Source organism: Tachypleus tridentatus, unplaced genomic scaffold (assembly GCF_004210375.1).
Source record: "Tachypleus tridentatus isolate NWPU-2018 unplaced genomic scaffold, ASM421037v1 Hic_cluster_1, whole genome shotgun sequence".
NCBI lineage: Eukaryota > Metazoa > Arthropoda > Merostomata > Xiphosura > Limulidae > Tachypleus > Tachypleus tridentatus.
Window position 1 is genome coordinate 12,565,499 of NW_027467777.1, and position 27,949 is coordinate 12,593,447.

Sequence of the window (27,949 nt, forward strand, 5' to 3'; positions counted from 1 at the left end):
TTACTTGCTAATTTCGTAGCTCTATATTTCAGTAATAAAGCTAGCCCCTGAAATAAACTACTTATAATATAATTTAAATTTACTTGCTAATTTCGTAGCTCTATATTTCAGTAATAAAGCTAGCCCTGAAATAAACTACTTCTAATATAATTTAAATTTACTTGCTAATTTCGTAGTTCTATATTTCAGTAATAAAGCTAGCCCCTGAAATAAACTACTTATAATATAATTTAAATTTACTTGCTAATTTCGTAGCTCTATAATCCAGTAATAAAGCTAGCCCCTGAAATAAACTACTTCTAATATAATTTAAATTTACTTGCTAATTTCGAAGCTCTATATTTCAGTAATAAAGCTAGCCCCTGAAATAAACTACTTCTAATATAATTTAAATTTACTTGCTAATTTCGTAGCTCTATATTTCAGTAATAAAGCTAGCCCCTGAAATAAACTACTTCTAATATAATTTAAATTTACTTGCTAATTTCGTAGCTCTATATTTCAGTAATAAAGCTAGCCCCTGAAATAAACTACTTATAATATAATTTAAATTTACTTGCTAATTTCGTAGCTCTATATTTCAGTAATAAAGCTAGCCCCTGAAATAAACTACTTCTAATATAATTTAAATTTACTTGCTAATTTCGTAGTTCTATATTTCAGTAATAAAGCTAGCCCCTGAAATAAACTACTTATAATATAATTTAAATTTACTTGCTAATTTCGTAGCTCTATAATCCAGTAATAAAGCTAGCCCCTGAAATAAACTACTTCTAATATAATTTAAATTTACTTGCTAATTTCGAAGCTCTATATTTCAGTAATAAAGCTAGCCCTGAAATAAACTACTTCTAATATAATTTAAATTTACTTTGCTAATTTCGTAGCTCTATATTTCAGTAATAAAGCTAGCCCTGAAATAAACTACTTCTAATATAATTTAAATTTACTTGCTAATTTCGTAGCTCTATATTTCAGTAATAAAGCTAGCCCCTGAAATAAAAGTACTTATAATATAATTTAAATTTACTTGCTAATTTCGTAGCTCTATAATCCAGTAATAAAGCTAGCCCCTGAAATAAACTACTTCTAATATAATTTAAATTTACTTGCTAATTTCGTAGCTCTATATTTCAGTAATAAAGCTAGCCCCTGAAATAAACTACTTCTGATATAATTTAAATTTACTTGCTAATTTCGTAGCTCTACATTTCAGTAATAAAGCTAGCCCCTGAAATAAACTACTTATAATATAATTTAAATTTACTTGCTAATTTCGTAGCTCTATATTTCAGTAATAAAGCTAGCCCCTGAAATAAACTACTTCTAATATAATTTAAATTTACTTGCTAATTTCGTAGCTCTATATTTCAGTAATAAAGCTAGCCCCTGAAATAAACTACTTATAATATAATTTAAATTTACTTGCTAATTTCGTAGCTCTATAATCCAGTAATAAAGCTAGCCCCTGAAATAAACTACTTCTAATATAATTTAAATTTGCTTGCTAATTTCGAAGCTCTATATTTCAGTAATAAAGCTAGCCCCTGAAATAAACTACTTCTAATATAATTTAAATTTACTTGCTAATTTCGTAGCTCTATATTTCAGTAATAAAGCTAGCCCCTGAAATAAACTACTTCTAATATAATTTAAATTTACTTGCTAATTTCGTAGCTCTATATTTCAGTAATAAAGCTAGCCCCTGAAATAAAAGTACTTATAATATAATTTAAATTTACTTGCTAATTTCGTAGCTCTATATTTTTGTTCAAACTGAAACTCAATATTCCGCGGCCCCAAACCTAATACATGACTAATCTAATAATACGCTCGTTACTCATGAACTGACTAAAAGATTTATTAAGTCATACCAACCTAACCCTAATGTTTAAAATATGTATGGTTCAAAATGTCTCTTGAACTATCGTAATTGTTTTAGTCTTAAAGCCACGAACATATTTAACGTTGAACTCCTTCCAACTAAACAACAATACAAACTTTTAGAAAATTTCCAAATTTAAAACCTAACCTTCAGTAATAAGTTTGCGCGAGGCTCGGCATGGCCAGGTAGTAAGGGCGATCGACTCGTAATCTGAGGGTCGTGGGTTCGAATCCCAGTCACACCAATCATACCTGCCCTTTCAGCCATGGGGGCGTTTTAATGTTTCGGTCAATCCTACAATTCGTTGGTAAAATAGTAGCTCAAGAGTTGGCGGTGAGTGGTGACGATTAGCTACCTTCCCTCTAGTCTTACACTGGAAAATTGGGGAGGTCTAGCGCATGTAGCCCTCGTGTAGCTTTTCGCGAAATTCAAAAGCAAAAAAACAAACTTTGCGCGAAGATTCCAAAAAAACAACAACTACACGTACTGTAGTAAGAAGATAACCGAGAAGGGAGTCAGGTTTCTTCATCACAAACAGGGAGAATTTCTAAGAAACTCTTCATAAAAAAGTCGAGTTACATTTGCAAGAATGTAGCATTCAGTTCTCTTTACATATGTGGTATGTTCATGTTAGGATAATTAGCCTTAATTCACTTCCGTGTTTATTCAACTAACTGGGAACGAACTATTAAATGTGATCTATTCATTTAAATTTTTTTTAGTTTCCTATTCTCCTGGCTATATTTGGTGATCTGTAAAGTATTTTGTTTCATATCACAAAGTTGTGTACACATGTTCTTAAGCAACTCCCACTGTAATCTCCATATTGCTATGTTCTCTCCTCACGTGACCACGAAATTAAATTCTGTGTGCCGGACAAAGGTATCAAGAGTTTTACTAAACCTGATTGCCAGTTAAGGGTATCAATAGTTTTACTAAACGTGAGTGCCAGATAAAGGTATCAACAGTTTTACTAAACCTGAGTACCCGATAAAGTATCAGTAGTTTTACTAAACTTGAGTGACGGATAAAGTATCAGTAATTTTACTAAATCTGAGTGCGGGATAAAGTATCAATAGTTTTATTAAACCTGAGTGCTGGATAACGTATCAATAGTTTACTAAACCTGAGTGCTGGATAACGTATCAATAGTTTACTAAACCTGAGTGCTGGATAAAGTATCAGTAGTTTTACTAAATCTGAGTGCCGGATAAAGGTATCAATAGTTTTACTAAACCTGAGTGCCAAATAAAGGTATCAATAGTTTTACTAAACCTGAGTGCCGAATGAAGGTATCAATAGTTTTATTAAACCTGAGTGCCGAATGAAGGTATCAATAGTTTTACTAAACCTGAGTGCCGGAAAAAGTATCAATAGTTTTAATAAACCTGAGTGCCGGATAAAGTATCAATAGTTTTACTAACTCTGAGTGCTGGATAAAGGTATTAATAGTTTTACTAAACCTGAGTGCTGGATAAAGTATCCATAGTTTTACTAAATCTGATTGCTGGATAAAGTATCAATAGTTTTACTAAATCTGAGTGCCGGATAAAGGTGTGAATAGTTTTACTAAACCTGAGTGCTGGAAAATATCAATAGTTTTACTAAACCTGAGTGCTGGACAAAGGTGTGAATAGTTTTACTAAACCTGAGTGCTGGAAAATATCAATAGTTTTACTAAACCTGAGTGCTGGATAAAGTATCCATAGTTTTACTAACTCTGATTGCTGGATAAAGTATCAATAGTTTTACTAAACCTGAGTGCTGGATAAAGTATCCATAGTTTTACTAAACCTGAGTGCTGGATGAAGTATCAATAGTTTTACTAAACCTGAGTGCTGGATAAAGTATCAATACTTTTACTAAACCTGAGTGCTGGATAAAGTATCAATAGTTTTACTAAACCTTAGTGCTGGATAAAAGAATCAATAGTTTCACTAAACCTGAGTGCCGAATGAAGGTATCAATAGTTTTACCAAACCTGAGTGCTGGATAAAGTATCAATAGTTTTACTAAACCTGAGTGCTGGATAAAGTATCAATAGTTTTACTAAATCTGAGTGCTGGATAAAGGTATCAATAGTTTTACTAGACCTGAGTGCTGGATAAAGTATCAATAGTTTTACTAAACCTCAGTGCCGGATAAAGGTATCAATAGTTTTACTAAACCTGAGTGCTGGATAAAGTATCAATAGTTTTACTAAACCTGAGTGCTGGATAAAGTATCAATAGTTTTACTAAACCTGAGTGCTGGATAAAGTATCAATAGTTTTACTAAATCTGAGTTCTGGATAAAGGTATCATTTGTTTTACTAGACCTGAGTGCTGGATAAAGTATCAATAGTTTTACTAAACCTCAGTGCCGGATAAAGGTATCAATAGTTTTACTAAACCTGAGTGCTGGATAAAGTATCAATAGTTTTACTAAATCTGAGTTCTGGATAAAGGTATCATTTGTTTTACTAGACCTGAGTGCTGGATAAAGTATCAATAGTTTTACTAAACCTCAGTGCCGGATAAAGGTATCAATAGTTTTACTAAACCTGAGTGCTGGATAAAGTATCAATAGTTTTACTAAATCTGAGTTCTGGATAAAGGTATCAATAGTGTTACTAAACCTGAGTGCTGGATAAAGTATCAATAGTTTTACTAAACCTCAGTGCCGGATAAAGGTATCAATAGTTTTACTAGACCTGAGTGCTGGATAAAGTATCAATAGTTTTACTAAACCTCAGTGCCGGATAAAGGTATCAATAGTTTTACTAGACCTGAGTGCTGGATAAAGTATCAATAGTTTTACTAAACCTCAGTGCCGGATAAAGGTATCAATAGTTTTACTAAACCTGAGTGCTGGATAAAGGTATCAATAGTTTTACTAAACCTGAGTGCTGGATAAAGTATCAATAGTTTTACTAAATATGAATGCCGGATAAAGGTATCAATAGTTTTACTAAACCTGAGTGCTGGATAAAGTATCAATAGTTTTACTAAATATGAATGCCGGATAAAGATATCAATAGTTTTACTAAACATCTTTTTTATTCCTGACGAATGTTGTCGTGTTTATTTTTCTTATAGCACAGCCACATCCGGAATCGAACCTCTGAGTTTACCGCTGTCCCACTGTGGGATTTCTTGACGAAGATATAGATTGAAGAAAGAAACATACAGTCAGGTAGTGACCCTCCTTCATTATCTTTCAGGGTTAAAGAATTTAGATGTTAAAAGTTAATAAACAGCGAGGTTTGTAGTACAGTTATCCTGTAGTGGTAAGTTAATGATCAGTAAACTGTTTATTCACAAAGTCTTCCACCATGTTATCACAAAATAACGATATGATAAAGTACACGGTTTTTAACATACTTTGTCCTATGCTCGGAATCTCAGGAACTATACTGTAAACTACACTATTTCATATCTTAATAGTGTCTTCCACTAAGTAACTAGATATTAATGGCTCTTTCGGCTTTAGATTATACCTTTTGTCTTCCACCCTGTTTTATCGCAAATAAACCTGTGTATATTAGACTATATCTCCTCTCTTCCATCCTATTTCATCGGATGTAAACCTGTGTACTATGTTCGTACACTCTACTGTTTGTTGTGACTTTGATGTTTTTATAAAACGTCACATTGTTTCAGTAACTTTAAGTGTTCTGTTTGGAACAGTGAATAAAACAAACATAAAAAAGATATACATTCGTTAATAAACGATTGTGTCAGATTTAAGTTATCCACTACAATGGAGAAGTCACCACGGAATGAAAAACACCGGAAACCAGAAATAAATAGTAAAGTTTCCCCTGATGGCGGATGGGGTTGGGCTGTTGTGTTTGGTATCGTCCTAAACAACTTCTTCCTTAATGGTCAGCTGAGAGCGAGCGGTGTCTACCTGGCGCTCCTAACAGAATACCATGGGGTTGGTCCGGAGCGGTTGGCATGGATGGCCTCAATCCAGTCAGGAATGATGTGTTTGTTTGGTAAGTACAACCTGTTCCAGTTAGAAATACACAAACAGTTCTACTGATTCAACATCTAATCTTGATAATAAAATACTTTAAGAAGTGGTATGATTCAGTATTGTTAACTTCGCATCTCTCACAAAGATACCATTTGTGACAGAAATATTTTCCAGCCACATCCATCAAGTTGTTCGAGACAGTTCTTTATACCAGTTGCCAGTTCTGCGGCTGAACTTTGTGCAGGAATAAACCTAATTAGTTTTTATCAAGCACGTGTCTTGCACCCCGAGAAACTAGTGGCACAACTAATTTTAAAACTATTATGGTGTTCAGTGTAACTGCAGTTTTACTGAAATAGTTATGAAAAAAAAAACAGACGTTCACATAAGCCCGCTATACATATGAAAACAAGCAAAGAGTCAATAAAAGGTCCGTTCACGTAAACCCACACTTTAAAGCTACCACAAGAAGACTACAGTTATGAGAACTTCGGTTTATGGTTGAAAGTGACCATAATAAGAGGTTTTGCTTGTTTGTTTTAAGTTGAATAATGAGTTGTTTGTGCTTATATTACTCGGTTTTAGTAATATAAGCCCTCAGCCATCAGGGGAAACGGTACTTAACTGATGAAACAATCCATTCAATCATTATAAGAAAAACAAATTAACATTATACTGATTCAATACACGCGGTAGTGGATCGCGCGAACAGTGCAAAGTAAACACGTGCGCCCCAAAACATGGACCATTTATACCCGAAATGACTGTGCGAGAAACGAACCCACGGTAAGAACATAGATAGATATTCGATACTAGAAACTATCTTCATATTAATATTACTACTTCTTTAAAATTAAATCATGACTTCCTTAAATTAATATCACTAATAGGTCCAGCATGGCCAGGTGGTTAGGACACTCGACTCACAATCTGAGGGTGGCGGATTGAAATCCCCGTTACATCAAACATGCTCAGCCATTCAGCCGTGAGGGAGTTATAAAGTTATGAACAATCCCGTCATTCGTTGGCAAAAGAGTAGCCCTACAGTTGGCGATGAGTGGTGATGACTAGCTGCATTTCCTCTAGTCTTATACTGCTAAATTAGGGACGGCTGGAGCAGATAGTCTTCGCGTAGCTTTGCGTGAAATTCAAAACAAACATACATCACGACTTCCTTTAAACGACTATCACTACTTCAAATTAATATCATTACTCTCTTAGCGGTGGGTAAGACGAGCTGTCCTCCCTTGAGTTTTACACTGCTAAATTTTGTTTCTTCTGAATTTCGCGCAAAGGCTACACGAGGGTTATTTGCGCTAGCCGTCTCTGATTTAGCAGTGTAAAACTAGAGGGAAGGCAGCTAGTCATCCCTACCCACCGCCAACTCTTGTGTTACTCTTTTGCCAACGAATAGTGAGATTGATCATAACATTATAACGCCTCCACGGTTGAACTGGTGAGTATGTTTAATATATGACGAGGACTCGAATCCGCCACCCTCATATTACAAGTCGACCGCCCTAACAACCTGTCCATGCTGGGGCCTGCATTTGGGTTGATAAGTAATTCATACTATCGTAATAAATTGACAACGATGACAACAGACTCATTCTGGTAATTCATACTATTGTACTATCTTTAACATGACAACAAAATAATTCAACACCAATTATGTTGATAAAGTTAACTTTTTCTAGTATGGAATTTTTAAACTTTGTATCCAAAAATATTGTCTTGGCTGCATTACGATATTAGTTCTTTTAGTCGTGGTTCGTATAACAATCAACGTTATTTCTTGGTCGCTCTTTTTATTTTGTACAGCTAAGATGTTTTTGTGATAGATTAACTATGCTCATTAACTTGTATATATTTTTTGTCTTGACCTGTGTAAATAACTTGCATTGAGCAGAAGTTCATGTTGAAACACATTCCAAACTATCAAACTAAACCTAAAGTTTATTTAAACCTACTTTCAAGACTATCAAACTAAGCCTAAAGTTTATTTAAACCTACTTTCAAGACTATCAAACTAAGCCTAAAGTTTATTTAAACCGACTTTCAAGACTATCATATTAAGGATAAAGTTTATTTAAACCCACTTTCAAGGCTAACAAAATAAGCCTAAAGTTTATTCAAACCTACTTTCAAGACTATCAAAATAAGTGCGAAGTTTTGACAAGTTCAGTTTATGTAAACCACACTTCAAAACGACCTCAGTCAGGTAAACATGTACTTAAAACGAAACAAGCATTATTTTTGAAGAAATCGACTTACAAAAGTATGAACTTCAAAACTACCAACACTAGACAGCAATCATGAAAAAATTAGTTTAAGTAAAATTTAAAACTGCAGTAAGTTTATTTTTTGGCGGTAAAATAACAGTTATGTTAACCGCATACCTTTATGGACGACATAGTTTAAAGTAAGTTAGCAGGATATTTTGTCACCTCTCGTTTTTGATGAAAATAGACATTTACAAAGCGTAACTTCTAAGACAAAAGACACATCTCGAAGATAGGACACGTTATGTTTTCACCACAGAAACAGATAGGGCCAAAATGAGAAACGAACAGACTTATCACAAATTAAAATGAATGTGCTCAAAAATAATACGGAGAGATGCACAATCCGCTTTTTCTAGTTACTGCTTCAGTCCGTTGGTGTTTTTTAAACGTTGCTAGACTGAAATAAATGTGACTAATGGTGTGTTGTTTTGAATTAAGCACAAAGCTACACAAGGGGCTCTCTATGCTCTTCCCACCACGGGTATCGAAACCCGGTGTTTAGTGTTAGAAGTCCACAGACATACCGCTAAGCCACTGGGGAGCATTATTGAGCGTAATCTACTGAAAATGTAGTTAAATAATTCAGCCAACACCAGAAAATGTGTTTAACACTAATGGATGCGTAAACTAGATTGAAAGAATAATTAAATATGGTCCTTATCGTTGGATTTTTTTTTAAATGTTAGAAATCAAAATGACTACTGCGTTTTCCTGAAAACTCTAGTTAAATAAAATTAATCATGTGTTTGTTATTACTTAACATTTAATATCTAAGTTAAAATTCATAAAATCAAAAGTAATAAGAACCTTATCTTGATATCTATTCAAGGTGTTTGGATTACGTTATAATTCTAGTCAAAGTCGGTATTGTAAGAAAGACTAGTTGAAAGCAATAAAATATGAGATTTTATAATTTGTTTAATACATCCCAACAAACTTTATAAAAAATAATGATGCTAAAAACTTATGAGTGAAAGCCAATAAGAATATATGTCTAATTTTCATGTTAATAATTCTAGGTGGTTATTTTCTAAGAAAATATTTTTTTTTATAACAATGCTTGAACAGTTAGCTAAGATGTTTCTTTACATTAATGTAACATAAATAAAGTTGATTAAAAAATACATTTATTTGTTTTTGTTAAGCACAAAGCCACTTAACTATGCCCTGCCAACCACAGGTATCGAAGCCCAGTTTTTAACATTGTAAGCTTATAGACTTATCGTTGAGCCATTGGGGCAAATTATCTCCACAAAAGTCTAATTCACGCCGTTACAATTGTCGTCAAACGATTTTATAACATAAGGAGCTCAGCAATCACAATTATATTTCTCGTGTCCCAGTTGGCTCGAAGATTTATGGTATTAAACAAAAGGCCTTGTTGGCACTAAATAAGGCACACATATTGACATATTAATATATAACCTTCTTTATTTTCATTCAGAAGGTTTATTTAATAATAGTTATACTGCTGTCAATACAGGTTCCATGGCGACTGGCTTGGCTCGTCTCACGAGCCCAAGGAAGGTTGCCTTTGTGCAGGAATCAGCTTTTCTTCAGGGTTAATCGTCTCCAGCTTCTCCGCTGACGTCACAGTTCTTTATTTCTCTTTAAGCTTTCTTGGAGGTGGGTGTCATAATTTCATTTTCCTAGTTTTATGTATGTTGGACTGTTTAGTCTAGATATTATTATTTAATTTTTTTTGCGAGTTAATATTTAATGACTTTTAGTTTTCATAACAAGAATGTTAAAAGTTAATTAGTTTAAAGGTAATAATTATCACAAGTGTGGTTGGATAACTTGGAAAGAGTTGTGCGTTGTGTGTGTGTTTCAGTTGTTTTAGTGTTGTTGATGCTAAGTTATTCGAATATTCGATACTATTCTCTTTACCTTATATGAATACTGTTACATTATATGCTGCTCGCATAGTTTGTCGAAAATTCAGAGAACAAAGTAAATATAGGTGGCTCGCGGGCGCAAGTTAAGAAACATAGTAGAGAAAAGTGGAGTTCAGTTAGAAAATTAGTTAGCGAAAGAAACGTACAGTCAGCTGAAGTGTGACTGATGAGCCGTAACAGACGATATATTTTAATGAGCTGTATAGAGTAATAAAGCTAAGGAGAATAACTTATTTTATCAAGTAGTGTTTTACAGTAATTGAATCAATTTATTGGACTTTGACAGCAAGAAAAAAATTATTTAGAGTTTAAGATACAACTGTGGTATCCTATAGTGTCAAACATGTTGTACATAGGTTTGACTTGTTTTGTATTAAAACAAGTGAATTGTACATAGGTTTGACTTGTTTTGTATTAAAACAAGTGAATATTATGTTGTTCATTTCATGTTCGAATTTATCGTCAACAAGATACGTTCATTAACTGTAAAAGAATCTCCAGTCAACTACAAACTTAAAACCCTGACATTTGGCAAGCTAGCTAGGATTATACAGTGGTAAATGGCAGTATAAATATATGTAAATGACAGAGAAAAGAAGTCGGTTTATATACACTGAACAATGAAAACAGTGTATAAGTTATGTTGTACAACTATATCAGATGAGTTTGATAAATGAATAGAAGAAGGTGAGCATTTAGTGTTAGAAAACTACGAGAGTTTGTTAAACAACAGCAATAACTAGATAGAAAGAACGTAAGAAGAGATAAGAGGAAGGAATAAAAAAGAGAGAAAGAATCAGAGCACGAGGATAGAAAAAAAGAAGAAACTGAGAGCCAAACTTGAGATTGTGAATCTCATCCAACAGAAAGATGAATGTTCCAAGAATGACAATTATATCAGGGCATGCCGATCCAATCTGTCCAAATTTGACGAGCATGAAGATGACATGGATGTTTTCCTGGAGAGAAATGAAAGATTTGTTCAAAAACTCCACTTGGATAAAGGTGACTGGCAGTCTGTCTCAGCCAACTTCCCACACAAAAAGTCCTACAAGTATATGTAGTCATCGTCATGAAGTCAGAAAATGCCGTGAAGCTTAACAAATTAAAAGTGCCATTGCTGACGATATGACGAAGGTTTTCATCAAACGTTCAGAGAAGTTAAACCTCAAACTGAAGGGAACTGAAAAAATTGTATATCAGTTTGTGGCACATTTAGGATGATACTTTATAAGATGGACTAAGTGTGACAGTAATTTTTAAGGACTGTCAGAACTACTGATTAGTGAATAGTTTGTGTGCACGTGCTCAACGGATATATTACCGTTCCTAAAGGAGATAACACCAAAAGACATAGACGAGATGATCTAGCTGGCAGAATAACAAAAAAAAGCCCATGGAGAAGGTATAAATAAGGAAGCCCATGGTATAACTGGCAAGTTAAACATGGTACCAGAAGCAGGAGTATACCAAAGATGATAGGAAATTAACAGACAAATGGAAGAAAAGATGATAGATTTGTTATAAAACACCTCACCATATTGCAATCCCATCACCAACAATCGACAGCAAAAATCTTCAACACAAGCCAGCTGGAGCTACATTCAAGTATGGAAACAAAAACCAATATTCTCAACACAAGCCAGCTGGAGCTACATTCAAATATGGAAACAAAAACCAATATTCTCAACACAAGTCAGCTGAAGCTACATTCAAACATGGAAACGAAAACCAATATTCTCAACACAAGTCAGCTGAAGCTACATTCAAATATGGAAACAAAAACCAATACTCTCAACACAAGCTAGCTGGAGCTACATTCAAATATGGAAACGAAAACCAATGTTCTCAACACAAGCCAGCTGGAGCTACATTCAAATATGGAAACAAAAACCAATATTCTCAACACAAGCCAGCTGGAGCTACATTCAAATATGGAAACAAAAACCAATATTCTCAACACAAGTCAGCTGAAGCTACATTCAACTATGGAAACGAAAACCAATATTCTCAACACAAGTCAGCTGAAGCTACATTCAAATATGGAAACAAAAACCAATATTCTCAACTTAAGCTAGCTGGAGCTACATTCAAATATGGAAACGAAAACCAATGTTCTCAACACAAGCCAGCTGGAGCTACATTCAAATATGGAAACAAAAACCAATATTCTCAACACAAGCCAGCTGGAGCTACATTCAAATATGGAAACAAAAACCAATATTCTCAACACTAGCTAGGTGGAGCTACATTCAAATATGGAAACGAAAACCAATGTTCTCAACACAAGCCAGCTGGAGCTACATTCAAATATGGAAACAAAAACCAATATTCTCAACACAAGCCAGCTGGAGCTACATTCAAATATGGAAACAAACACCAATATTATCGACACAAGTCAGCTGAAGCTACATTCTAATATGGAAACAAAAACCAATATTCTCAACACAAGCCAGCTGGAGCTACATTCAAATATGGAAACAAAAACCAATATTCTCAACACAAGCCAGCTGGAGCTACTTTCAAATATGGAAACAAAAACCAATATTCTCAACACAAGCCAGCTGGAGCTACATTCAAATATGGAAACAAAAGCCAATATTCTCAACACAAGCCAGCTGGAGCTACATTCAAATATGGAAACAAAAACCAATATTCTCAACACAAGTCAGCTGGAGCTACATTCAAATATGGAAACAAAAACCAATATTCTCAACACAAGCCAGCTGGAGCTACATTCAAATATGGAAACAAAACCAATGTTCTCAACACAAGTCAGCTGAAGCTACATTCAAATATGGAAATAAAAACCAATATTCTCAACACGAGTCAACTGAAGCTACATTCAAATATGGAAACAAACACCAATATTCTCGACACAAGTCAGCTGAAGCTACATTCTAATATGGAAACAAAAACCAATATTCTCAACACTAGTCAGCTGGAGCTACATTCAAATATGGAAACAAAAACCAATATTCTCAACACAAGCTAGCTGGAGCTACATTCAAATATGGAAAGGAAAACCAATATTCTCAACACAAGCCAGCTGGAGCTAAATTCAAATATGGAAACAAAAACCAATATTCTCAACACAAGCCAGCTGGAGCTACATTCAAATATGGAAACAAAAACCAATATTCTCAACACAAGCCAGCTGAAGCTACATTCTAATATGGAAACAAAAACCAATATTCTCAACACAAGCCAGCTGGAGCTACATTCAAATATGGAAACAAAAACCAATATTCTCAACACAAGTCAGCTGGAGCTACATTCAAATATGGAAACAAAAACCAATATTCTCAACACGAGTCAGCTGAAGCAACATTCAAATATGGAAACAAAAACCAATATTCTCGACACAAGTCAGCTGAAGCTACATTCTAATATGGAAACAAAAACCAATATTCTCAACACAAGCCAGCTGGAGCTACATTCAAATATGGAAACAAAAACCAATATTCTCAACACAAGCCAGCTGGAGCTACATTCAAATATGGAAACAAAAACCAATATTCTCAACACTAGCTAGGTGGAGCTACATTCAAATATGGAAACGAAAACCAATGTTCTCAACACAAGCCAGCTGGAGCTACATTCAAATATGGAAACAAAAACCAATATTCTCAACACAAGCCAGCTGGAGCTACATTCAAATATGGAAACAAACACCAATATTATCGACACAAGTCAGCTGAAGCTACACTCTAATATGGAAACAAAAACCAATATTCTCAACACAAGCCAGCTGGAGCTACATTCAAATATGGAAACAAAAACCAATATTCTCAACACAAGCCAGCTGGAGCTACTTTCAAATATGGAAACAAAAACCAATATTCTCAACACAAGCCAGCTGGAGCTACATTCAAATATGGAAACAAAAGCCAATATTCTCAACACAAGCCAGCTGGAGCTACATTCAAATATGGAAACAAAAACCAATATTCTCAACACAAGTCAGCTGGAGCTACATTCAAATATGGAAACAAAAACCAATATTCTCAACACAAGCCAGCTGGAGCTACATTCAAATATGGAAACAAAACCAATGTTCTCAACACAAGTCAGCTGAAGCTACATTCAAATATGGAAATAAAAACCAATATTCTCAACACGAGTCAACTGAAGCTACATTCAAATATGGAAACAAACACCAATATTCTCGACACAAGTCAGCTGAAGCTACATTCTAATATGGAAACAAAAACCAATATTCTCAACACTAGTCAGCTGGAGCTACATTCAAATATGGAAACAAAAACCAATATTCTCAACACAAGCTAGCTGGAGCTACATTCAAATATGGAAATGAAAACCAATATTCTCAACACAAGCCAGCTGGAGCTACATTCAAATATGGAAACAAAAACCAATATTCTCAACACAAGCCAGCTGGAGCTACATTCAAATATGGAAACAAAAACCAATATTCTCAACACAAGCCAGCTGAAGCTACATTCTAATATGGAAACAAAAACCAATATTCTCAACACAAGCCAGCTGGAGCTACATTCAAATGTGGAAACAAAAACCAATATTCTCAACACAAGCCAGCTGGAGCTACATTCAAATATGGAAACAAAAACCAATATTCTCAACACGAGTCAGCTGAAGCAACATTCAAATATGGAAACAAAAACCAATATTCTCGACACAAGTCAGCTGAAGCTACATTCTAATATGGAAACAAAAACCAATATTCTCAACACAAGTCAGCTGAAGCTACATTCAAATATGGAAACAAAAACCAATATTCTCAACACAAGTCAGCTGGAGCTACATTCAAATATGGAAACAAAAACCAATATTCTCAACACAAGTCAGCTGGAGCTACATTTAAATATGGAAACAAAAACCAATATTCTCAACACAAGCTAGCTGGAGTTACATTCAAATATGGAAATGAAAACCAATATTCTCAACACAAGCCAGCTGGAGCTACATTCAAATATGAAAACAAAAACCAATATTCTCAACACAAGCCAGCTGGAGCTACTTTCAAATATGAAAACAAAAACCAATATTCTCAACACAAGCCAGCTGGAGCTACATTCAAATATGGAAACAAAAGCCAATATTCTCAACACAAGCCAGCTGGAGCTACATTCAAATATGGAAACAAAAACCAATATTCTCAACACAAGTCAGCTGGAGCTACATTCAAATATGGAAACAAAAACCAATATTCTCAACACAAGCCAGCTGGAGCTACATTCAAATATGGAAACAAAACCAATGTTCTCAACACAAGTCAGCTGAAGCTACATTCAAATATGGAAACAAACACCAATATTCTCGACACAAGTCAGCTGAAGCTACATTCAAATATGGAAAAAAACACCAATATTCTCGACACAAGTCAGCTGAAGCTACATTCAAATATGGAAACAAAAACCAATATTCTCAACACAATTCAGCTGGAGCTACATTCAAATATGGAAACAAAAACCAATATTCTCAACACAAGCTAGCTGGAGCTACATTCAAATATGGAAATGAAAACCAATATTCTCAACACGAGTCAGCTGAAGCTACATTCAAATATGGAAACAAACACCAATATTCTCGACACAAGTCAGCTGAAGCTACATTCAAATATGGAAACGAAAACCAATATTCTTTACACAAGTCAGCTGAAGCTACATTCAAATGTGGAAACAAAAACCAATATTCTCAACACAAGCCAGCTGGAGCTACATTCAAATATGGAAACAAAAACCAATATTCTCAACACGAGTCAGCTGGAGCTACATTCAAATATGGAAACAAAAACCAATATTCTCAACACAAGCTAGCTGGAGCTACATTCAAATATGGAAATGAAAACCAATATTCTCAACACAAGCCAGCTGGAGCTACATTCAAATATGGAAACAAAAACCAATATTCTCAACACGAGTCAGCTGGAGCTACATTCAAATATGGAAACAAAAACCAATATTCTCGACACAAGTCAGCTGAAGCTACATTCTAATATGGAAACAAAAACCAATATTCTCAACACAAGTCAGCTGGAGCTACATTCAAATATGAAAACAAAAACCAATATTCTCAACACAAGCCAGCTGGAGCTACTTTCAAATATGAAAACAAAAACCAATATTCTCAACACAAGCCAGCTGGAGCTACATTCAAATATGGAAACAAAAGCCAATATTCTCAACACAAGCCAGCTGGAGCTACATTCAAATATGGAAACAAAAACCAATATTCTCAACACAAGTCAGCTGGAGCTACATTCAAATATGGAAACAAAAACCAATATTCTCAACACAAGCCAGCTGGAGCTACATTCAAATATGGAAACAAAATCAATGTTCTCAACACAAGTCAGCTGAAGCTACATTCAAATATGGAAACAAACACCAATATTCTCGACACAAGTCAGCTGAAGCTACATTCAAATATGGAAACAAACACCAATATTCTCGACACAAGTCAGCTGAAGCTACATTCAAATATGGAAACAAAAACCAATATTCTCAACACAAGTCAGCTGAAGCTACATTCAAATATGGAAACAAAAACCAATATTCTCAACACAAGTCAGCTGGAGCTACATTCAAATATGGAAACAAAAACCAATATTCTCAACACAAGCTAGCTGGAGCTACATTCAAATATGGAAATGAAAACCAATATTCTCAACACAAGCCAGCTGGAGCTACATTCAAATATGGAAACAAAAACCAATGTTCTCAACACAAGCCAGCTGGAGCTACTTTCAAATATGGAAACAAAAACCAATATTCTCAACACAAGCCAGCTGGAGCTACATTCAAATATGGAAACAAAAGCCAATATTCTCAACACAAGCCAGCTGGAGCTACATTCAAATATGGAAAAAAAAACCAATATTCTCAACACAAGTCAGCTGGAGCTACATTCAAATATGGAAACAAAAACCAATATTCTCAACACAAGCCAGCTGGAGCTACATTCACATATGGAAACAAAACCAATGTTCTCAACACAAGTCAGCTGAAGCTACATTCAAATATGGAAACAAACACCAATATTCTCGACACAAGTCAGCTGAAGCTACATTCAAATATGGAAACAAACACCAATATTCTCGACACAAGTCAGCTGAAGCTACATTCAAATATGGAAACAAAAACCAATATTCTCAACACAAGTCAGCTGAAGCTACATTCAAATATGGAAACAAAAACCAATATTCTCAACACAAGCCAGCTGGAGCTACTTTCAAATATGGAAACAAAAGCCAATATTCTCAACACAAGTCAGCTGAAGCTACATTGAAATGTGGAAACAAACACCAATATGTTACTACCAGAAGAAACGGGATAGGCTTGGCAAGGTGGTTAAGACACTCTACTCGTAATCTGAGGGTCGTGGGCTCGAATCACCGTCGTACCAAACATGCTTGCTCTTTCAGCAATGGGGCATTATAATGTTACGGTGAACCCCACTATTCGTTGATAAAAGAGTAGCCTAAGAGTTGGCAGTAAGTGATGAAGACTAGCTGCTTTCCCTCTAGTCTTACGCTGCTAAATTAAGAATGCAGATAGCTCTCATGTAGCTTTGCGCGAAAACAATCAAACCAGAAGAAACATAATCATGAAAACATTTAAGATTCTGCACAAGTAAGAAATGCCATTTCCGTTATTGATAAATATATGACTGGTGGTCCGCTAAAATTAGCAAATGAATCAACAGTGATAGTAGTGATTAAAGCATGTGATAAACATAGATAGGTGATACAAAATCACAACATGCCACTGGGAGAAGAATTTAGGGACCAGAAAGTGAAGGCCTTATGAAACACTAGATGTAGTAGTGCAGCTATGAGAACAAGTCTGATATCTTATGGCCATATGACAGGCAAAGTACATCTGTGTGAGGTATTTGATGGAGCAGTGAGAAAGTATCCCATAGCAAAAATGAAGGTGGATACATTATATTACATGGGCGTTCTTGAGAGTCCATGTGTCTGAAGACTCTCATCTATGAATTGGTGATTAGAATTTTAGAGAAACCAAACAGAAAGTAGACTGATAGCATATGGATTCTGCTAGAGCCATACAAATGTCAAAAGGCAACATCCATAATTTAGCTTTGGAGGAACTGAAGGATGCACAGAAGAAAGACCCTTCAATGCACCAACTTTGGAACAATGTCCGGGAGAAATTTGTGTACAAGAAAAAGGGGAAAGGTGCGTAACGAATAGAGGACATGAAGGAGGTACCAGGTACTAGGGAAATTAAACATATCACAGTACCAACAGAATACTGGACTCAATTGACGAAGCTAGCTCATAAGTCGATTTTGGGAGAATACCTAGGAGCAAAGAAGAATGCAGACAGAATCAACAGCAACTTCCATTGGTTGGAGGTCATCAGAGATGTCAGAATATTCTGCAGATCATGTGACATCTCCAAAATGACCATATTTAGAGTGAAGGTAGCAAAGGTGCCACTTGGTGAGATGTCTGTCATAGAAAAAATGTTCAACAGAGTAACTATGGATGTAGTTGGACTACTAGCATCTGTTTCTGACAAGAGAAACTGGTATGTGCTGAAATTAGTTAACTATACGACATGTTATCCAGAAGATAGAGACAAAGAGAAGCAGAAAACTTTCTGGAAATGTGTTGTACAATAGGATTTCCAAAAGAAGTCATAAGTGGCAGAAGGACCAAGCTTACTTCAGAACGTGGGCAGACTCATGTAGCTCTTAACCATCCTGTACAATGTAATGGAGTTTGTGAGAGAATCAATGGTGTCTTAAAGAGTATGCTGAAGAAGATATACTAAGGGAGGCCATGTGACTGGGACAAATATTTTCAGGAAGTATTGTTTACCTATCAAGAAGTCTCACAAGCAAGTACATGATTTTCACCTTTCTATTCACAATATAAAAGTAAGAAACACATACCAGTACGTGTTAGGTCTCAGAAACCGAATTAAAGGAGACCTATTAACTTATTCGAGAGAGCTTGTATGCATCTCAAGAGAGTCAATGGCACTTCTATGACAAAAAGACCAAGGACTGATGTTTTTAGGTCAGACAGAGGGTCTTAGGTCTACTACTCACAGACAACAACAAATCATCCTGCAGTGAAAAGGATCTTTTAAAGTAGGGGAAATAATTAACAGAATGGACTATAAGGTGAAAGTGAATGGGGAGACCTAGACCATGCTAAGCTGTTGAAGAGGTACTTTGACCTACTAGACCTAAACACCACTGGGTAGAGATGAGACATATAAAGGTGCCAACATTAGTGAAAACTGACTGGTAAGCACAAGAAAGAGCTACGAGATGTACTGTGTCAGTACACAGCTATCTTCTCGGATACACCAGAAAAGGTAGACCTTGTGCTAAACAAATTCGAAATCACAACCAAGGATCCAGTCCAGGTGAAGCTCTGTCAAATGCCTTATGCAATGAGAGACATGATAAAGCTGAAAATTTTGGCAATGTTGCAAGATGCCTTATGCAATGAGAGACATGATAAAGCTGAAAATTTTGGCAATGTTGCAAGATGCCTTATGCAATGAGAGACATGATAAAGCTGAAAATTTTGGCAATGTTGCAAGATGCCTTATGCAATGAGAGACATGATAAAGCTGAAAATTTTGGTAATGTTGCAAGATGCCTTATGCAATGAGAGACATGATAAAGCTAAAAATTGTGGCAAGATGGAATAATGAAACCTTCAAATTTAGCCTACTTTTACCAGTGGTGATCATGAAAAATAGGAATAGAGCAAATCACTCTGAACAAAATTCAGAAAGCTGAACCTCATGATGAAGTTTGACCCTGAACCTGTGAGAAACATGGAAGCCATCATGGCAAAACAGAATGGAACAGGTTCTTTTCAAAGGCTGACCCCAGTAAAGGCTATTGAAAAATCCCAGTTGAGACACTTTATACAGCATTTGTGGCATGAGGTATACGCCACTAATTTAAGAGGATGCTATTTTGGTTATCCAATATAGCAGCAACATTCAACCACGTGATGAAGAAGATGCTACATAACAGCACCCATACTGAGCATTATGTGGAAGACATTTTGTCACACACTGTAAGGTAGAAAGACCACTTGTAGAAAGTTAAATTTTTATATGATTTAAAAACTATTGTAATATTTTTCTAGAAGAAGAGATTATTGTTTGTTGTACAATAATTTTTTATTGTAAGCATAATTATTTAATTTATTTTGTGAGTTAATAGTTAACGATTGTTCAGTCTTTCATAACTAGAGTGTTAAAAGTTAATTATTTTAAAGTCGATAGTTAGGGAAAGATTGGTTGTGTAACTACATAGTGCGTGTTTCTCAACTGTGAGAGAAGTGGAGACACTTTAGACAGTTAGGGAAAGATTGGTTGTGTAACTACATAGTGTGTATTCTTCAACTGTGATAGAAGTGGAGACACTTTAGACAGGGAAAGATTGGTTGTGTAACTACATAGTGTGTGTTACTATGATAGTATTGTTGACTCAAGTTATTTTATGTAATGAAAGTGTTTATCATTTACAAACACTACTTTATTACTCACAGCAAACGGGTATTAACTGGTACTGGTTCTTACTGGCACTTGTACTTACTAGTACTGATATTTACTGCTACTGGTACTTATTGATACTTGTACTTACTGGTACGGGTTCTTACTGTCACTTGTACTTACTGGTACTGGTGCTTACTGGCACTTGTACTTACTGGTAGTTCTACTTACTTGTACTTACTTGCACTTGTACTTACTGGTACTGTTGCTTACTGACACTTGTACTTACTGGTACTGATGCTTACTAGCACTTGTACTGGTACTTACTGGCACTTGTATTCACCCCAGGTAGAACCACAATCATGTACAGTTAGAGATTACACATATAATTTATTATACACTGTTATACTGGTTCGTATGCATTACTGTAAGTCCATCTACTTACTGAGAGACAATTTCTGAAGTTAATATTTAAAACGCCCTACAGTTACTGTGACAAAATGTTGGTCCAGTTCTTACCAGGCATGGTGTACCTGTTCTGTCACACTTGTGTGTATGTACATTCAATCTGATTCTATCATTAGATAAGACTTAATTTATTTCAATTTTTAAAGAAAAAGAAACATCATGAGCATTTGTTAATAACCACATTTATAACTGTAAACTCGTATTAAAATAATTTATATAAATGAATGTCTATTTTTAGGCTTATCAACAGCTCTAGCATACTTTCCCGGGTTTGTGATGTTATCGGATTACTTCGAGAAAAGACGAGCATTAGCCAATGGAATAGGTAACAGTGGAATTTCCCTGGGAGGTATCGTTCAACCATTAGTGATCAACTTTTTAGCTGCAGAATATGGTGTTCAGGGGGCTCTGCTCATCATGGGAGCACTGGTGCTACATGGCTGTTTTGGTGCTATGTTATGGCAACCTGTTGAATGGCACCAGAGGGCAGTAGCTTCAAAAGAGAATTTCTCAAATAACAAAATTGTCAATTTACACAAATTAAATGTTTCAACGAGTGTTCTAAATGACCAAGATAAAATGGTAAATAACATTAAATCTGAGGAAAATTTAGGAATAAATACCCAACAGTACCAAAGAAACCCGGGAATCAATAGTGAACAGTACGAAAGAAACCCAGGAATCAACAGTGAACAGTACCAAAAAAACCCAGGAATCAATAGTGAACAGTATGAAAAAAAACCAGGAATCAATAGTGAACAGTACGAAAAAAACCCAGGAATCAATAGTGAACAGTACCAAAGAAACCCAGGAATCAATAGTGAACAGTACGAAAGAAACCCAGGAATTAATAGTGAACAGTACCAAAGAAACCCAGGAATCAATAGTGAACAGTACGAAAGAAACCCAGGAATGAACAGTGAACAGTACCAAAAAAACCCAGGAATCAATAGTGAACAGTATGAAAGAAACCCAGGAATCAATAGCGAACAGTACCAAAGAAACCCAGGAATCTATAGTGAACAGTACCAAAGAAACCCAGGAATCAATAGTGAACAGTACGAAAGAAACCCAGGAATTAATAGTGAACAGTACCAAAGAAACCCAGGAATCAATAGTGAACAGTACGAAAGAAACCCAGGAATTAATAGTGAACAGTACCAAAGAAACCCAGGAATCAATAGTGAACAGTACGAAAGAAACCCAGGAATTAATAGTGAACAGTACCAAAGAAACCCAGGAATCAATAGTGAACAGTATCAAAGAAACCCAGGAATCAATAGTGAACAGTATCAAAGAAACCCAGGAATCAATAGTGAACAGTATGAAAGGAACCCAGGAATCAATAGTGAACAGTACGAAAGAAACACAGGAATTAATAGTGAACAGTACGAAATAAACCCAGGAATCAATAGTGAACAGTATCAAAGAAACCCAGGAATCAATAGTGAACAGTATGAAAGAAACACAGGAATTAATAGTGAACAGTACCAAAGAAATCCAGGTATCAATAGTGAACAGTACGAAAGAAACCCAGGAATCAATAGTGAACAGTACGAAAGAAACCCAGGAATAAATAGTGAACAGTACGAAAGAAACCCAGGAATTAATAGTGAACAGTACCAAAGAAACCCAGGAATCAATAGTGAACAGTATCAAAGAAACCCAGGAATCAATAGTGAACAGTACGAAAGAAACACAGGAATTAATGGCAAACAGTACGAAAGAAACCCAGGAATCAATGGTGAACAGTATCAAAGAAACCCAGGAATCAATAGTGAACAGTATGAAAGAAACACAGGAATTAATAGTGAACAGTACCAAAGAAACCCAGGAATCAATAGTGAACAGTACGAAAGAAACACAGGAATTAATAGTGAACAGTACGAAAAAAACCCAGGAATCAATAGTGAACAGTACCAAAGAAACCCAGGAATAAATAGTGAACAGTACGAAAGAAACCCAGGAATCAATAGTGAACAGTACCAAAGAAACCCAGGAATCAATAGCGAACAGTACCAAAGAAACCCAGGAATCAATAGTGAACAGTATCAAAGAAACCCAGGAATCAATAGTGAACAGTACGAAAGAAACACAGGAATTAATGGTGAACAGTACGAAAGAAACCCAGGAATCAATGGTGAACAGTATCAAAGAAACCCAGGAATCAATACTGAACAGTATGAAAGAAACACAGGAATTAATGGTCAACAGTTCCAGAGAAACATGGGAATAAATAGTGAACAGTACCAAAGAAACTTAGAAATAAATAGCCAACAATTCCAAAGAAGTACAGACGTAAATACATCCGCTATTCCAAAAACGAATGATTTTAAGTTACAGTCAGATGAAAAATGCTTGAATATTGGTTTGAAAATGGACATAAGATTTTCACCAGTCAAATCTCCTCATTTTAAAAGTTCCACAACATTTACAGAAGTCGAAAACCAAGATAATTGTCGAAACAAATCATTTTGTTCCAAGTTAATTGATGTTTCATTATTAAAACAGCCGATGTGGTGGGTCCTAACATTGTCTCTTACGTCTGTTTCTGTTGGTTTTCCTGGTGCTCAGATGTTTCTTCCACTTCATGCACTCAATGCTGGACTATCTATGACCGAAGCATCATCACTGGTTTCATTTCTAGCAGGAGCCGACTTTCTTGGAAGACTGTTATTCTCTTGGTTTGCAGATTTGTCCACCTGTTCTAAAGGCTTCTGGTTCGTAGGGGGTGTTACTGTGTCAGCAGTTTCTGCTTTCACGTTTATTTTTACTCATGCTTACTATGCATTAATTTTGAACACCATTGTGTTTGGTCTTTCAATTGGATGTTTCATACCCAACTTAACACTTGTCTTTGGAGAAGCATTTGGTTCCAAGAGGTTTGCTCCAGCCTTTAGTCTATCATCAACCGTATCTACTCTCGGAGTTGTAGCCGGTCCTCCTCTGATTGGTAAGTTTTTGGATTTCCAATGGAGTTAATGAATTGAACCTTTATCAGATATTATGTATATGATATTTTGTTCAGTTGTCTTACAACACTAAATTTTCTAAATAGTTACGAACACTTATCTTAAATATTTCATGCACGATTGATAACAAAAATTATCTTTATGCCATACAATGACATTTTAAACATGTTGCACAACTGTTTGTGATAAATCAACATCTGGATGTTGTACTGGGGTATAACTGAGCACCAATCAATTAAGTTCTACTAAGTTAGCCTCCATGAACTGACAGTTCTAGTGTACCTTCTACTAAGTTAGCCTCCATGAACTGATTACTCACATTTCTAGAAACCATGTAATACCAGTCTCAGTATAGATATAATGTCATCAGTGTGAGTCAGTAAAATTACAAATACTAAATGAGACTGTTATCATACGTACTGAAACATGTAACATGGGATAATTATCTGAGATAAACTGTTTAGCTTTATCACTAATCATTCACAGTAAGCTTGCAAGGAACATCAGACAATACATTAATAATAATGTTTATTGTGTATTAGAAGTGAAAACCTTTTTTCCATGGAGGTGAATGAAGCACCCATACATTCCTCATTATCAGGATGTGAAACGTGGAAGTTTAGTTGTTTAAACAAAGTAATATTCTGCACATCAAAATCCCTCATCTTCTCGACGAACTCTTATTTGAAAAATCACGATGCTAATTCTACACTATATCAACAACCCATTTTTATGATATCTGTGGTTTGTTCTAGTGTGTTTTTAGCTAAATAAAATAAATCACTGTGATGAAACATAAATGATATTCCTCCAAGTGATTCGAGATGACACGATCATAAAATATTCTTTCATTTAGAAGTTGTACCAAAATGTTTTGCACTTCAAATCTGTAATCAAAATGCCTATAAAATCATACTGAATGATAAATATTTTGACCTAACCGTTTCTATTGCTTAAAATTGGCAGACAAAAAGTCAGTATCAGTATCCTTGAAAGGAAACTTAAACTGTACATGAATTCAAAATAGGCGATAATTAGTACATGTCATAATAAAGTTATACTAAGCTTTTTACATAGAATACTATGTCTTCCGGCTTTACTAATACAAGCAAAATAATATGAGTGATAAGCTGAGATATGTTCAGATATATGTATGGAGTTCAATGACCTCATTATCTTCAGAGTAATAGTAACACTGTTTTGGTCCGCCTACACTATCTTATAACACCATCTGCCTCCAGTAGCTCACTCACTGGGAACCACACTATAATGTCACACCATTCTGTGACACGATCTACCTCCAGTATCACCCTCACTGGGAGCTACACTATAATGTCACACCATTCTGTAACACCATCTGCCTCCAGTAGCACCCTCACTGGGAGCTACACTATAATGTCACACCATTCTGTAACACCATCTGCCTCCAGTAGCACCCTCACTGGGAGCTACACTATAATGTCACACCATTCTTTTCAGGAGTATGTAGAATAAACTGGTATGATTTTGAAATGTACAATATATACATGTAAATCAGAAGAAATGTTCATTTTAAGGCTTTGATTGTTACTGAAGCAAAAACAATGAAGTTGATGACATAATACCAAGTTGAGAATATTGATATATATGAATCTACATAATTTTCTGATGGTTCGCTTGTGAGCACTAACCCTAGTAATGCCATCCGCCTATAGTTTCTTAGTAACACTATTTGCCTATATAAACACCACTTTTGGTTTACAACATGAGACAGACATTCCTCCTCTAGTAACAAACACTTTAGTGAGTACCACCCAATGTTTCCCATTCCCCAAGCAACACACTCTTTAAAAGCGCCCTCTTGTGTCAATTTGTGGAATTATGACGTAATCATCCCTTCCTTTTGCGTGAGGCAATAATCACAGTATAAATTCGTATCTGGATGCAAGAATAAGCCACAAACTGCTAGCATTATGAAGGGGGCAGAGTTATAATGTAATTTTGATTTATATTTTTGTTTACTAGAGGTAAGCTCTAATGGAGCCATGATGACCAGAGATCTAGGAATTTCATGAAACTTGATTGGACCTCAATAGGATCTAGAAGCTTCCTAGAACCAGTTTATTATTCGTTTGGTTATTCTTGAGCACAAAGCCACACAAAAATTTCGAAACTGCCGCACACTTGGAAACATTTCCTCCGTAAATTAACTGATTAATAATAAACACATGTATTTATTGTCCACTTCATTAAATGAGTTACCTTCCCATCACTAAATATATGACTCATGAACTGAATAATTCACGCCTTCCAAGTGGCTTACCACTAAAACCTGCAGGCTTACAACACTAAAAATCAAGTTTCGATAATCGTTGTGGAAACTTTGCTCATGAAATAGGCCTGTCAGGCAACGTAGCCTGTCCCAAGAAGTAGGCCTGGAAGGGAACGTAGACTGTCGCATGAAGTAGGCCTGCCACGGAACGAAGCCTGTCGCAAACGTTCTTGAAGATTTAAAATTATTAGCTACTTTTACGTGGATCAGCCATTGCATCAGTTTTAACAGTTAATACAATAGAATATGACTAGTGATATAACAGGTTACAAAAATAGCTTCTATTTTGAAACTCAGAACAGAGATTTGGTAATAATATTATACAATAGTTTATGTTCTTGTTTCTTATGGTACTATCATTCAGAAAGATAATTTTTTGTTTTGGAAAGTTTCTCAACAAACTTTGTTTAATTGTTATTAATATATACCAGACAGAAGAAGGCTTAACATCAACCATCACTGTAACTACAGCAACGTCTTAAAGTTTTAATTTGCTAGACTTCGAATCATTTGTTTAATTTTTGCTGTTACTCGTTTAACTAGTAAAAGCATTTTACGACTTTGCAGGTCACCTACTGGAACATACAGGAAGCATGACAGTTTGTTACATATTTATAGGGATGGTACAGCTAATAGCAGCTAGTGGAGGAATCATTTATTTGATGGTCTGATGTGCAACTTCAACAGCTATCAAAGTGTGTTTTGATCTCCAAAACAAAACGGTGAACATTAGTAAAGTAGCTTTTCGTCTTTATATGAGAAATTTATCTGCAAAATACGAATAAAGTAAGATTTGAAACAAAGAAGCTTGCAAATTGTTTTTATTTTACATGCTTTTTTAAATTTCATAATTGCATTTTCACAATACGAGGACCCTGAAAATACCATTTCAGATAATTCGTCTCCATCAAAGCTGTGTCCCAATAGACCTTTCAGTGATTGCCAGAGATCTACACTTGAAATGTACATGAATCAACACGAAAGGTTCTCTCAAAACCTATTTGTATATGCATTTAATACTTTAAAAGTTACAGTTTAGGAGCCTAAAGCTGACGAAAGCATTACAAACCACTACAGAAGAAGGAGCATAACAGGTAATAATATTTAAAACTGGTTGTATTTTTAACATGATACGCTTTTAATGACACCATACGGTTTCACTCAAAACTACAACATAAGATATTTTCAACAATAAAGTTCGAAAACACAAAATATAAATAAAAGCTCATTTATTTGAATCGCCACTACATCATCACTAAGGAATACGAAAAACGGTACTAACATCTTATAAAACATTTTATCATATACTAACTAGGGTAACAGTTAGTTATGGTACTAACTAGAGTAGAGTTATGAAACTAACTAAAATAACAGTATAATTATGGTACTAACTAAAGTAACAGTATAGTTATGGTACTAATTGAAGTAATAATATAGATATGGTACTAACTGAAGTAACAGTATAGTTATGGTACTAACTGAAGTAATAATATAGATATGGTACTAACTAAATACACAGTATAGTTACAGCACTACCTAAAGTAACACTATAGTTATGGTTCTAAATAAAGTAACATGTGTAATTATGGTACTTACTGAAATATAGTTATGGTACTAACCTATGTACAGTATATATATATATATATGGTACTAACTAAACTAACAGTATAATTATGGTACCAACTGAAGTAA

The 27,949-nt window shown here is 35.1% G+C and overlaps 1 protein-coding gene across 5 annotated transcripts; it reads left to right on the forward strand.

The window, feature by feature from the left end:
• Positions 1 to 2,537: 2,537 nt before the first annotated feature.
• On the forward strand, positions 2,538 to 27,060 carry LOC143241795 (uncharacterized). Of its 5 annotated transcripts, none has more exons than XM_076485030.1 (6): positions 2,538 to 2,767; positions 4,963 to 5,059; positions 5,608 to 5,864; positions 9,614 to 9,756; positions 21,213 to 23,927; positions 26,825 to 27,060. In XM_076485030.1, the coding sequence occupies exons 3-6, from the start codon at positions 5,824 to 5,826 to the stop codon at positions 26,926 to 26,928; spliced, it is 3,003 nt and encodes a 1,000-aa protein (XP_076341145.1). In that variant the 5' UTR covers positions 2,538 to 2,767; positions 4,963 to 5,059; positions 5,608 to 5,823; the 3' UTR covers positions 26,929 to 27,060. The 5 variants fall into 5 exon arrangements, with proteins under 5 accessions (XP_076341145.1, XP_076341149.1, XP_076341147.1 ...); XM_076485032.1 differs by having other exon boundaries at positions 2,697 to 2,826; XM_076485031.1 differs by having other exon boundaries at positions 2,722 to 2,843.
• Positions 27,061 to 27,949: the final 889 nt, after the last annotated feature.

What these genes read in the sequence shown, in the direction of transcription:
- LOC143241795 (XM_076485030.1), top strand. Translation starts at nt 5,824, where the DNA reads ATGGATGGCCTCAATCCAGTCAGGAATGATGTGTTTGTTTG. An exon ending in AGGAATGATGTGTTTGTTTG is followed by an intron (nt 5,865 to 9,613) that starts GTAAGTACAACC and finishes CTGTCAATACAG; the next exon opens with GTTCCATGGCGACTGGCTTG. An exon ending in AGCCGGTCCTCCTCTGATTG is followed by an intron (nt 23,928 to 26,824) that starts GTAAGTTTTTGG and finishes ACGACTTTGCAG; the next exon opens with GTCACCTACTGGAACATACA.